The sequence below is a fragment of the Solanum dulcamara genome, chromosome 7, assembly GCF_947179165.1.
Source record: "Solanum dulcamara chromosome 7, daSolDulc1.2, whole genome shotgun sequence".
Classification (NCBI taxonomy): domain Eukaryota; kingdom Viridiplantae; phylum Streptophyta; class Magnoliopsida; order Solanales; family Solanaceae; genus Solanum; species Solanum dulcamara.
The window spans coordinates 11,196,833-11,210,000 of NC_077243.1; the positions used below are offsets into that span (position 1 = coordinate 11,196,833).

The 13,168-nt window shown below is 37.8% G+C and overlaps 1 protein-coding gene and 1 pseudogene across 1 annotated transcript; one reads left to right on the forward strand and one right to left on the reverse strand.

The window, feature by feature from the left end:
- Positions 1-325: 325 nt before the first annotated feature.
- On the forward strand, positions 326-8,498 carry LOC129893945 (transcription factor GTE10-like). Its single transcript, XM_055969394.1, has 10 exons — positions 326-2,667; positions 2,772-2,820; positions 2,958-3,113; positions 6,588-6,661; positions 6,771-6,834; positions 6,968-7,042; positions 7,127-7,242; positions 7,348-7,414; positions 7,601-7,731; positions 7,811-8,498. Exons 1-10 carry the CDS (start codon positions 1,333-1,335, stop codon positions 8,087-8,089), a joined length of 2,346 nt encoding a protein of 781 aa, XP_055825369.1. The 5' UTR covers positions 326-1,332; the 3' UTR covers positions 8,090-8,498.
- A 10-nt stretch (positions 8,499-8,508) lies between these two features.
- LOC129894502 (3-oxoacyl-[acyl-carrier-protein] reductase 4-like) overlaps positions 8,509-13,168 on the reverse strand; it is a 12,923-nt pseudogene continuing 8,263 nt past the window's right edge.

The window sequence follows — 13,168 nt, forward strand, 5'->3', positions numbered from 1 at the left end:
TACATATATATACTAGTTACATATACAATTATCCAACAAACATACAAATACAATTCACCTCTCTCCTCTCTCTCCAATTTCCTTCGGCTCTCTTCAATATCTATGAATCATAATTAATAAATTATAACTATTTTTACCTTATTATATTTTAATTCTTTATCATTTTTGAAAATTCCTCTATAAAATATAAAATTACGGCAAGTTCCAACACATTTTCCATGGGAGCGCGTGACTTATACTGGTTAATTAATCACTGCCGCGTAAGATTAATTAATAAATTCACTCAATTGGGGAAAAACACAATTTTACAGATCTGAAAAGAGTGTCCAACAGCAATCACAGCCGCCAGATCTGTATCTTACGGTCTGAAACAGAGAAATTAGGAAAACCGTCGGATCAATTAAGGAGCTGAAATGTACGGTTTAGATTAGCTAATCAGCGGCGGGCTGGGCTGCAAAACCAGCCTTTAAGTAGACGGTGGCAATCAAAAAGAGACCCAACAAAGACAATCTCGTAAGTATTCTCTCTCTCTTTCTCTCTCCTTCATCTCTCTGTTTCTCTCTCTAGCTTTACCCAAATGTTGTGTTTTTTAATTATCTCACTCTCTTATTAGCGGGCGGTGAAGAGGGTTTTTTGTTCTAGGGTTTGGTTTGCTCCTTGATTTGGGGTCCTTGGTCTGACCCGAACCGATAATGTCTCAACCCTATTTGGTCCCCTCATGTTGGGAGATCCAGGTTTTCAATTGGATTCTTCTTGATTTTGCATTTTAGTTCAACCATTTTAGGTTTTTAATTATAAAGGTAGGATCTTTTTTATTTTATTTATTTATATCTAGGGTTTGTTTCTGAACGAAGGCAATTTGATTTGAGGTTAGGGTTTGTATCTGAACGAAGAGGATTTGATTTGAGGTTAAAGGTAGGATCTTTTTACATTTTTTTATCTAGGGTTTGTTTCTGAACGAAGAGAAGTTGATTTGAAGTTAGGGTATCTATAAATCTGTTATTCTTTTTTTCTTCTTCCCCAATTTGTTAAACTCTAATCCAGAATAAAGCAGTTTTCTTTGATTTGAGTGTTGTTATATTATTCTGAGTTTTCTAAAGGCAAATCCTAATAGATTGAACAAAGGGGTGAAAACGACGAATTGATCGAACTCTGCATTGGGAGAAATGGTGGAAGTTGTTTTATACCGGTGCTATTGATATCTTTGATAATTGTTGACCTGGCGAGGAGGTCTATTTGATAGTTGTTGACCTAACAAGTTCTTGTGTAATTTGAGTGGATCAAATGTTGAAAAGAAATATCTGATATGTTCAGAATTGGGGAGGTATTCACATGGCACCTACTGTTCCAGTAGATTACATTGGACAGAGAGAATCGAAGTTCTTTAAAAAGAATTCAGGTGATATGACGGGAAAATCACGCAAGGGTTTTAAAGGTTGCTTGCCTGGGATTGTGCCTGATTATCGTAATGCCGTCGAGACAATGGCAGAATCCGAGGGTTTCGGGAGCTCTGGACGGGTGGATACTGAAAGGACAGCTTCGGAGGACTCTTGCGCACCTAAAAGAAAATCCATTTGTTTGAATGCTGATGGTCATGACCGATTTGGTGTACCTATTCAAGTAATGTCGTTGTCCAAGATGTCACGATCTGAGAGAAAAGGGTTGGGAATTAGGTTGAGGAATGAACTTGAACTAGTCAGGGGACTGCAGAAGAAAATTGCTTCTGTCGGCTCTAATATTGGGGTTCTTTCACCTGCTAGCGATATTCAAAATTGCACCAATGGGCAGAGGAGATCAGGGTCAGAGATATCTCAGCGATATATGGCTGAAGCAGTGGTGCCTCCTGGGAAGAAAAAGGCTGCAGCAGGGAGAAATGGGCCTCTTACTAAGGGTCCCGGAGCTAAGCGGCCTAAGTCAATGCAACAGGCTGTGCCCTCAGATACAAGCACTGTCATGTTGATGAAACAGTGCGAGACAGTGCTAAACAGACTGATGTCGCATCAGCATGGTTGGGTCTTCAATCATCCAGTTGATGTCGTAAAGTTAAAAATCCCTGACTACTTCACTGTTATTAAGCAACCAATGGACCTAGGGACCATCAGGTCAAAGTTGCATTCGGGAGAATATTTGAGCCCTTTGCAGTTTGCTGCTGATGTGAGGCTCACTTTTAAAAATGCAATGACATACAATCCGCCAGGAAATGATGTTCATATTATGGCTCAAACACTTGGTAAATTTTTTGAGGTTAGATGGAAACCAATAGAAAAAAAGATACCTGTTATTGAAGAGGAACCATTACCTTCTAAGTCGAGCATTATCATAGAAACTGAAACTGATACTCCTCTAACAATGCCGCCTTCAAAGAAGAAGAAAATTGCTCCATTGGAGAATTGGGTTAAACCAGAACCTGTAAAGCGAGTCATGAGTGATGTTGAAAAACATAAACTCACTGCCGAGCTTGAAGATTTGCTGACCGAATTACCTGAAAATATAGTTGATTTCTTGAAAGAAAAAAGCTCCAACGGAAGTCAAGTCAGTGAAGATGAGATCGAGATTGATCTTGATGCTCTTCATGACGATATCTTGTACGAGCTACGGAAGCTTTTGGATGATTATCTACTGGAAAAACAGAACAATCAGGCAAAAGGTGAACCCTGTGAGATGGAGGTAAATATCATCATGTGGATGCCCAGTATGTTGCTTCATATGCTATGTTACATTAGTTCTCCTTGTAAGCAAATTATGATGTCATACTATTTGCTGTTCTACAGCTTCACAATGAGTCTGGATTCAGTAATTCATCCATGCAGCCATTTAAAGGTGAGTTTGATCAGAGATGTGGAGAATGAGCTTTGAGTTGAGTTGAGCTTTGAGTTGATATAGTGTGGTTGTTGAAGTTTCTAGTTTCTAATTCCTTTGTTTCTTTCCTTTTTTCTGTGTTTCCGTTCTTTATACAGGAAATGATCCGGCAGATGAGGAAGTGGATATCGGTGAGAATGATCCACCTGTTTCAAGCTTCCCTCCTGTGGAGATTGAGAATGATAGAGCTCGCAGGAGCAATAAATGCAGTAGTTCAAGTAGTTCGAGTGGTGATTCTGGCTCTTCATCTAGTGGTTGGTGCTATTAAAAGTCTTACCTAACTTGGCCTTTTTCTTGCATGCTTATTATAAATTTAATCATGGTAAATAATCGAAAGTTTTACTTTTTTCTGTCATCCATATACATGTGCACTGTCTCATTGCATAATGGGACACCCAAGAAGAGAAGTACTTCAGCTAGTACCTTGTTATTTTTACTTGTTTGTGCATTTTCAGGAGCACTTTGCATGTGTGATGTACCTGATATCCCCTAATCTATTCATTTCTTCAACTAGAATTTTTTACATAGGTTGGTTTAGGGGTTTGAAAATTAGATGCTTTTAGCTTGTTATATATGTTAAAAAGATGATGAGGTGGAGAAGGGAGGCCCTTTATCCGTCAAATTTTGAACTGTGCAACTGCCCCTTGGGGATTTCTTGGTTTTCAAAAAGAAAAAGAAAAAGAAGATGATTGTTATTGTGGGTTCATTCTTTTATCATGATCAAACCCTGCATGCCTGTGTTTCTAATTGGCTTGATGACAGATATACAACCACTGTAATATCTTACAATTGCTTCCTACCTTAATTTGGTGTAGATACTATTATACTAATGGTCTTGAGATTTTTCCTGATGCCTACATTCTGATATGTTTGTGCATAGAATTGTGTTAGCAGCAAAATAATAGATCCTGTCCTGCTCTTCCACTATCATCAGACCTAGCATTGCCTCCATATGAACACTGATTCCATTGATACCATTCTACTCTGACATTTTGAAAGACGTTTCAGAACTATTTCCAGAAATTGTCTCAAGCACCAAGCTAGTAGAAGTTACCATGTTTCAGCGTAAGTGCAAGAAGAGGTCTACCATATCCTCTTTGATATCCTGCTTGGTTTTTTGATCTTAGCACAAATGGCATTTGGCCTTCAAAATTTTTCCCAGACTTCTGTCTTTGCCTGAAGGTTCTAACCGCTATACCATTAAAAACATGTCCTTCTGTTTGTCACCAGTAAGTTTGTTCTGCGATTGTGGTCCTCTCATTTATTGATCATGTTTCCTCACTGTGTGATCTGTATCAATTATGTATTTCTCTGTAGTCGCTATTTAGGAGTGCCTTCACAACTGCTAAGCTCAGAACACCATTCTCCATTTTCTTAACAAGGAAAGGCTACCTGCATAGATTCCCTATCACTTTGCAGTTCCTGTTTCCCTTGTTTTTTGTAATGTTCTGAAGTACAATAGGGTATCAGAAAGAAGGTTGATTTGTCTGGGATATTTAAATATCCAAGATGGAGTCCTTTTTGTTTATGGTCAAGGTTGATATGGTGGTGATAATTTAGGGGATTAACCTAATTGTGGGAATAGGAAGGTCAAAATGTCTGCAGGAATTGAAGGATGTGCTGATGCTGTGGCAGAAAATTTTGGTGGGAAAATGAACAACCTAAAGAAGATTAGGGTGTTAGTTTTGTATTAAACTCTCATCAAATACATGTTTATATTGGCTTTACTCGAAAGGGTGTTAATCACTTTTTGCTTATAGCAGCATTTTGCAGAAAGGACTTATCCATTTGTAGGATATTTCACAATTCTGAATTAGAATTTAGTTAAGGTGTTGTAACACAAATAAGAAAGAAAAGAGAAAAAAATAAACATGGAGAGAAATAACTGGATTGCTCTCTTTTGGGAAAGTAACTTCTTTCATGTTCTGAAAAAAAAATCTGTTTTACATCTTGCTCATCAGTTTTGAACTCTACGACTTAAGTAATTCCCATGTGAAGATTATAAACTTTTTGCTCCTGCTTGCTTTTTTATGTTGTCAAAAACTTTTTGTGAAATAGAAATTGAACTGGGCGTTGGTACTTTTGCCAATTTGAGACTGAAGCACCTTGCTGCAGTCATGATTGTCAGTATGCTATGGAAAATGTAGGATTTCTCCTGGCTAGGTAATAGAAATTTCTTATGAATTTTTCCCGTGGCTTGGAAATTAGAAACCTTTAACTTGATATTACTTTGGTATGAACTAGGTATGGATTATTTCTTCTTGGTGTTTTCTTTTTGCTGGGTGGGAGAGGGGATTTTGGTGTCTTCCTGTTACATAAGTTTGGCTTAACTAGATATAACTATATGTCTGATATTATAGTAAGTTAGAGCTCTTTAGCATGTTATATGAATGACAGTGAGGCTTGGTGGTCTTTGAATCACGTTAGCAGTATTGGCTAGTTATCTTTTTGAACTGTCAATTACTATGGATATAAAGTATTTGTTAGAAGTTGGATATAAAGTATTATACATTACTATAAGTAGGGAGTGATTTTTTTTGGGCGAAGAACTTGGAGTCTAAGTGTATTGTCTTTCAATAGGCAATTCAGAAGTTAATACATTATGGGTTGCTTGAAAGTCACTTTATTAAACAGTGAAGGGAATTAATGTGAAAAAATTAACTTTCTTCTCTACTGTCAAAGTGACAACCTTGCAATTTTTCACTGTGCTTTCTGTTCATATTTGGCAATGAAAGCCTGACCCTTGAATCTTCCACTCATATTTCCATTGGCAATTCTATTGCTTGGATTTCAAGCCTATGCTTTATTTGTGCTATGGCCTCCTCTAGATTCTAAACATTGTATCTGGATCTTCTATTCTGAATTGTTATGTATGCACACTTCCTATGGTAACAAATTTGTTTATGTGCTCAGACGCGTATGTTGCTGGATCATACCTGTGTCATATTCCAACCCTATTGGTTCATGTCCTTCTGCCATATAGATCTAGGAAAAATAATAGAGATTGTGTTGCCAGTTGCTCGTTATTTGGGAGGATATAACATAGTATTAACAAGTCAGATATGTTACTTGTCTAAGATTTTCTTATCCAAAACAAAATGTTACTCAGTCCAGGCAATGGTGAGATTTTCTTATAGCCGTATTAATTGAGAGAATTAGGTCCTATAGCCCTTTTAACTTGCTTGTTATATGAGGCTTGCATGGAGTTGAAAGTTCAGCAATTCTTATTTGTTTGGAATGGTTGTCTGGACTGGTGGAAAGTTAATATTTTCTTCGCTGCCATATTTACTGTGAACTTAGTGGGTGTTTGAATTGACTTATGTTAAGTGACTTTGGCTTTTAAGCTATTTTTTTAGTTTTGGAAGTTTTTGGGTAACAGAGCACTTTTTTTAAGTTGAAAAAATGGAAAAAAAGCCAAAAGTTGGGGATACCCAACTTTGGGTGCGCACAGGTAAAACCCCTGCTCTTATGTAATAGCTCGCAAACCACATAGGAGAGGTAACCCGCATTAGGCAAGTCCGGTGCGATGAGCTCTACCCAGAAGGCAAACCCCTTGCTTTCACTAGCAAGGGGTTGAGAACTTCAGCCCAAACCACTGGGCCACCCCGAAGGGTCTTATGACTTTTGACTTTCAGCTTATAAGTCACTTTAAATAATCCCATCCAAACACCCCTTTAATGTGCTATGTGTCTTTTCTTGCTAAAACTTCATCTCCTTTTCTTTCTCAGGTACAGACTCCGGAAGCTCATCTGGTGGTGAATCGGATGCTGATAAAGATTCAGTTGCCTTAACTGTTCAGAAGGTGTGATATTGTTGTCTGATTCTATAAGTTATTTGGTTCTCTTATTGGATTATTATTATTTCGAGTGATGACTTCCATTGACTTGTAAAATAATTTTGTTCTTCCACAGGCAACAGCGGCTTCTGGGGGGAGATTGGAGCTGGAAGATGAGCTTGACCTTCCAGAAACTACAGGTTGTCAACCTGTGGAATCAAATGACATGTTTTTTATTGCTGCTTTCTTTTTCTGTAAATCTGTGGTTAGTGGGAAGATTTCAATAGCTTTATTGGTGAGTCTGTGTGCTGACATAGTGTTTGTGTACTACAGATTCCTTGGCTGGTCAAACAGTGCTGACTTCTCAGCAGAACTCCAATTTTACTGAGCCCGGTGATCATCGAGAGGGTAAGCAATGGTAATAGATGAAGAACATGTCTGCTACTAGTTTTGCAGCAATCATCTCACTCATCATGTACTGTAACCTTTTAGAGGAGAGTGCTGAACCTGAGAGGCAAGTCTCTCCTGAGAAGCTTTACCGTGCAGCTTTGTTAAGAGGTCGCTTTGCGGATATCATACTAAAAGCTCAGGAGAAGAGCATTGAAAAGGTCAGCCAAACTTTAGCTGGTGTTGCTTGTGTTAAGTTAGATTTTTTAGTTCCATTCATCCAGGCATACTATTATTTTGCTTGACTAGTCTTTTTACAATTTTAGGGTGAAGTGCGGGACCCTGAAAAGCTAAAGCTTGAGAGAGAGGAATTTGAAAGGCGAAGGCGAGAAGGTGTGTGTTTTCTGTTGTTGCATGTATGGAAGTGCACAATCACATTTTTGGAACCACCTCTTTATTTGTTTATCTGCTTATTCAGAGGAAGCACTTAGGTCTCTTTTTTTTGATAGCACGTGTGGAATTTCTCAATTGCATCTCTGAAAGCACCTCTTTATTTGTTTATATATGCTTATTATTCAGAGAAAGCTCGCTTGCAAGCTGAAGCTAAGGCTGCTGAAGAGGCTCGTAAAAGAGCTGAGGCAGAAGCTGCTGCAGAAGCCAAAAGGAAACGGGAACTTGAAAGAGAAGCTGCCCGTCAGGCACTCCAGAAGGTAAAGACAGATGGCGTTGCAGTTATTGGTATTATCTTCTTAACCGTCACTTTGTAACTCTTAAATCATGTGTTAGCAGATGGAGAAGACTGTTGAAATCAATGAGAACAGCAGATTTATGGAAGATCTGGAATTGTTCAGAGCTGCTCCAGATGAACAGCTAGAGAGCTTCATTGAGGATTCTAGTCCTGGTCATTCTGAGAATGTTCTTGGGAGTTTCAAATTTAAGGCAAGTAGTAATCCGTTGGAGCAACTTGGATTATATATGAAGGAAGAAGATGAAGAGGAGGATGAAGAAGCTGAACCACATAGCATCCCTGATGTATCAAATGATCCTGAGGAAGGAGAGATTGATTGATATCTCTTTAATACTTTGTCCAATTGGCAAGTCGATGCGGGTGATTTTCTTCAGAATCCTTGCTTGGTGGTTTAATTGAACTCTCATTTTGTCGTCTCAGGGTGGACTCTGTGGAAAAAAATAGTGGGGATACACGAGTGAAGTCATGACCTAGGGTCTCTTTAAGTTGATGCAAGTGTCCTCCAGCTCGGATACTTCAGAAGAGACTTGTCTGTCCAACATAGCTAGCCATCTTATATTAATATTTCAGATTCTTTTGCTCGTGTATAAGCTGGGATGACATAAGTTGGTTATCTGTCCAGTGGAAGTAAAACAGTTTTGTTACATAGTTTAGTACTAGATTGCTGCTCGTGTTGTAGTAAAAGGAAAAAAATGTTGTTAAAAGGTGCGTTGGCTTTACCGTCCCCAAGTGTCGCTATTGCCTGAATCTTCCCTCTTTTTCAGTACCCTATGACAAGCGACCATAAAAAAAATGTGAAAATTCACATTTGTCAAAGCCTATAACTAGTGCAGAACATGTATAACGTCCATTCCAAGACAAATTTGGATCCAACAGGGACGAAAGTTAACCAGAAACAAATTTGCTTCCCATTTTAAGAGAAAGGTAACAAGGTAAACCAGAAAAAATTACGATAAGGATTAGCTATTGACTCTACCTTTCTCTACCTATAAAATAGCATAACTGATCGCCCTTTTCAATACACCACCACTTCATGGAAAACCAAATAGGAATGCTGAAAAATTCTATATAACCATTCCTCCATCAATAGTAAGAACCTGACCAGTAATATAGCTGGCTGCAGGATTGAGTGCTAGGAATTTCACCAATCGAGCAACTTCTTCTGGTTGACGATAACGGCCTGTCATCGCAACAAAATTTGTAAATAGTTGCAATGCCAAACTACAAATTGCTGACATTGGTGATCTTACTGATCATATTCAATCAGAAATGACATTTCACTTTCAAGCAACACGCGGAAAATACACACTGTAAAACTTCCAAAACTAACACTAAAGAGGAGCAAATGGTGAAATAATACTTGCTCTTTTATACGCTGGATGAAAGTATCAGGCGGAGAAAATATCCCATGCTGGATGTATCAAGATCTTGCAATAAATGCACAGAAATACTGGGAATTGGATTATTACTCTTGTTCAACTTAGGATTCTTTAGTAGCATCTGCGAGAGAGTTTGGTATTTTTTCAGGAAGTGTTTGTTTGCAAGTTGAAGGAGCTTCTTACAAAAAATAAGTTTGAATAATTTTTGCACGCATTTCAAAAAATCTCGAACACTTGTGCAGGTGCCACATTATCAGATGTCTAAGACGTTGATTTCTATACGTTTCCATATTTGATGTGTAGGAGGGTGCCACATATTAGATATAGTTGTCAATCATAGTCTAAGGAGATTAGCCCTGACCTAACGTGACGTGTGCCAAAATTTTCTTCTCAATGTCTTCACTTAGCTGAAGTCATATCTGATGCAATGAATCCAGGGGCCACAGCATTAACCTGATGAAAACAAAGATTGTGCGTAAATAACTTGTCAAACGTCATAAATAGTGTAGCTTGTCCTTGTTGGGAAGAATTAATTCCTTTGTAGTTGACACTCCAATGTCCCAAGGTTGCTTATATCAAGAGAAAAGGCTCACCCAAGTGAATAATAACTCGGATTTAGGAGCACTTGCAGTTATATTCCTGCTGGCGCACTCTTTTGCTACACTGATACACTCTGGTTAACCCAATCACTCCTGCTTTTGTCGCACTATAGTTGGCTTGTCCAGCATTGCCAACTTAACCAACAGCAGATGATATGTTGACTATTCTCCCCTACAAAAATTTAGAGAGGTCTTCCAGATAAAATTCTACGAGTACATGAAACAAAAAAGAACGCATTGATGGTTTATATAAATAACGAAGTTTCAAATTGACTGTAGGCACCAATCAAACTGCGGGTGGTAATTTATACAGCAGTTCGCTAAAAAAAATTAGCCTTGCCTCTATATCATTTTTTGATGAATTGCAGTGGGAAGGGGCAAAATATTTACCTTATATCTTTTTCATCTTAATTTTAGCAGCAGCCTGCAACAAGGAAAAAGATCTCTCTGGAAAAATGTTTTCTTTGAAAAAGACTCGGGTTCAAGTCGAATTAAGAACACAGCAACTGTATAGACCTGTGTGCAAAGGAATACTCCAGTAAGATTCAATCGATAGCCTCCTGCCACAGAGATTTCTTCATTCTCATCAACAAAGTATCATGTGTTATACCTGAAAAGAAAACCAAGACAATTACTGAGACGTCATTCTAGTAAACTAAACACAAGACGTCATCATTGATTCTACATCTTTTGAAACATCATCACCAAAAGTCATAGCTTGGCCACCACATGATTCAATCTGCCAACAAAATAGGAAATTAAAATAAATTTAGGGGAAGATGTCAAATGGCCTACAGATGAACCTTATAGCTGTTATCAGATTGCTGGTGAAACAAGTACTCCATGAGATAGTGTTTAACATTCTAAATAGCACTTAGTGATAGGATTGGAAATCATTTGTCAAACAAGTATTTAACTATTTTACTGTTATTACACATGAAATAGAAACAAAACCTTGCAAAGTTTGGTAAGGATCAGCTAATACAGAACAATCCAACCTCAGAAAGCAAGGGGTATCTGTTGATTGAATTCATTCCTGATTATGTACCACTAACAACGCTAATCGATTCTCCCTAATCCCAATGCAACCCCGGCATTTTAGGAGCATGGCATTCAATCTTTTTCTTTATGAAGGCAAATTGGTAAGGAAAGGTACTTTCATGTGGGTAAGGAGAACCTAAGTCACAGTACAATAGCATTGAAGATACTACAGTCGTTTGACACTCCTGGTAAGCTTTCTTCATTTGTCAAACAAGCATTAGCCATTACTATCATTACACACAAAATAAAGACTTAGTCCTGCAATCTTTAGTAGCATCAGCTACTAATTACAAGAGCAAGCCTATCTTCTGGCTGCACATATTAAACAAAGCATCATGCCTTACCTGGTCACCAGATATCTTCACATGACTTTGGACTCAGCCTTTCATTAAAAAGGGACTAACCAGTACAAGTGCTCCCAAGGGTATTCTCACAGCACTATTGGTTTCGGTATATGAACTCATCAGATTAGTTGCTAGCTATTTTCTCATCAGAACCATTCTGAATTTTATCTGAAAAAACAGAGAACAGAATCACTTTGTCTATGGCCTACCAGTTTCTGGAGTTTTAGGAGATCTTGCTCTTCACTTCAGAAGATGTAGAACTGCTAGTATCCTTTAAGGAATCCAAGTATATATAATGTATTTTCCACAAGTCCTATAAAAGTCCAAACAAGAATTTCCGACTTAAATTCCTACAATTTCGGAAGTATTTCTAGAAAACAATGTTTACTTGCTATCCAAACCTATGATGAGTTCATATAATAGTTGTGGAGATGAAGCTTATAACAAGGAACAACAATTGGTACAACATGTTGGAAGGACTCAAATTTGAGTGGAGTTCCGTCATTTTAAACCTAACAAATCTCGGGTAATTCTAAGTGACATATGGCATCATTTTCAGTTGTTGGCAGGAAAACAGCACAAAAGTTGCCACACAACAAAAATTCCCCAGAACCCTTTTTGGAATCTTACTATCAAAAATCTCCTTTAAGGCTATATCGAGTAAAACTTAATTCAAATGAAACTGTTACTTTTACATGAATGCCCCTATTTTCCCATTCTGATGCTTTTACTCAAACCTGATGTGTGCAGCAATGATCAAATCGTGAAAGACACGGCGGAGGTTTGAGAAATATGTTTGCGGAAAGTATCATAGAATGCAGGACAGCAGAGAACACTCCAGAAAGTGAGCAAGACAAATCTAATTACAGGAATTTATCAGTTACAACATGAAATTGGACTTTATAGTTAGATGGAGAAGATAGTAAGCGTGAAACAATATCTTAGACGGACTCAGAGATACCAAATTCTAAGTTGATAAAAGAACTGATTATAATTTACAATGGAACTGAGAAATACTAAAAGGTGCTGGACCATGGGTCTGTTAGCTGTGCCACATGCCCGATCTGTCAATCAATCAGAGGAGAAGACAAAGTAAAACGAATATAGATAGAAAGTAGTAAAAGACAGCGGCCTAGACAAACCAAAATGAAGGCTTTTATTTATGCCCCAGTAAGTTGGATAACCTGTCTGGAGTTAAGCCATTTCGTCGAGGAAATCATTAAATACTACTAAGTCAAGGTCAAAATTGAAGCAGAAGAAATAATAGTGATATCAACCTCCCACCAAATGCCGTGCTGTTACCTATCACGAACAAGATGAGCCAGGAGAAATGATCAGCAAGACTTGAGGTTAGAGAGAAGTGGAATTGACAAAAAAGCAGAACAGACTGGAATGAGTATAGGTCAGAGGCAGATAGAGCTGGAACATGGAACTCCAATGCTATCACTGACCATGTCGGACTATGCAAATAGTTGTGGTAGTGCCCCGTGACTATGTACATGGTTTTTAGGAGGGGGGGATGGCAGTGCCGAAAAAGACAAGTAAAATTGAGCAGAACAGGCGAAGAATTATTCTTTATAAAAGAACCTATCCACACCATAAATTTGGTGCTGCGATTTGAGAAGAATCTGAAAGAAAATTGATAAAATATGAGAGATATGCCAAAAGCAAAAAGCTATAAAGGAGGGAAAGGGATTTGCAATTCGTGTTTAGGATATTAGAGTCTTATCTGAACTATGAGGGAGGAGTATGGAGAAACTGAACAGGGAAATCAGGGGAGGGGAAGTTAATCAAACATATAACCGATGAATTTAAAAATTCTGCTATTGGAAGTGAAGGAACTTTGAAGCCAAAGAAAAAGGCATGTCATAAAAAGAGCGGTGAAAATTTTTAGACCTATGTTATTTAGTATTCAAGAGAGCAGTGCAAAACGTATTAATTAAACAATATTAAAAGCTGATATACTTCAAAGAGAAGAATTGATTAATTAAACAATATTAAAAGCTGATATAATTCAAAGAGAAGAATTGAAAGGT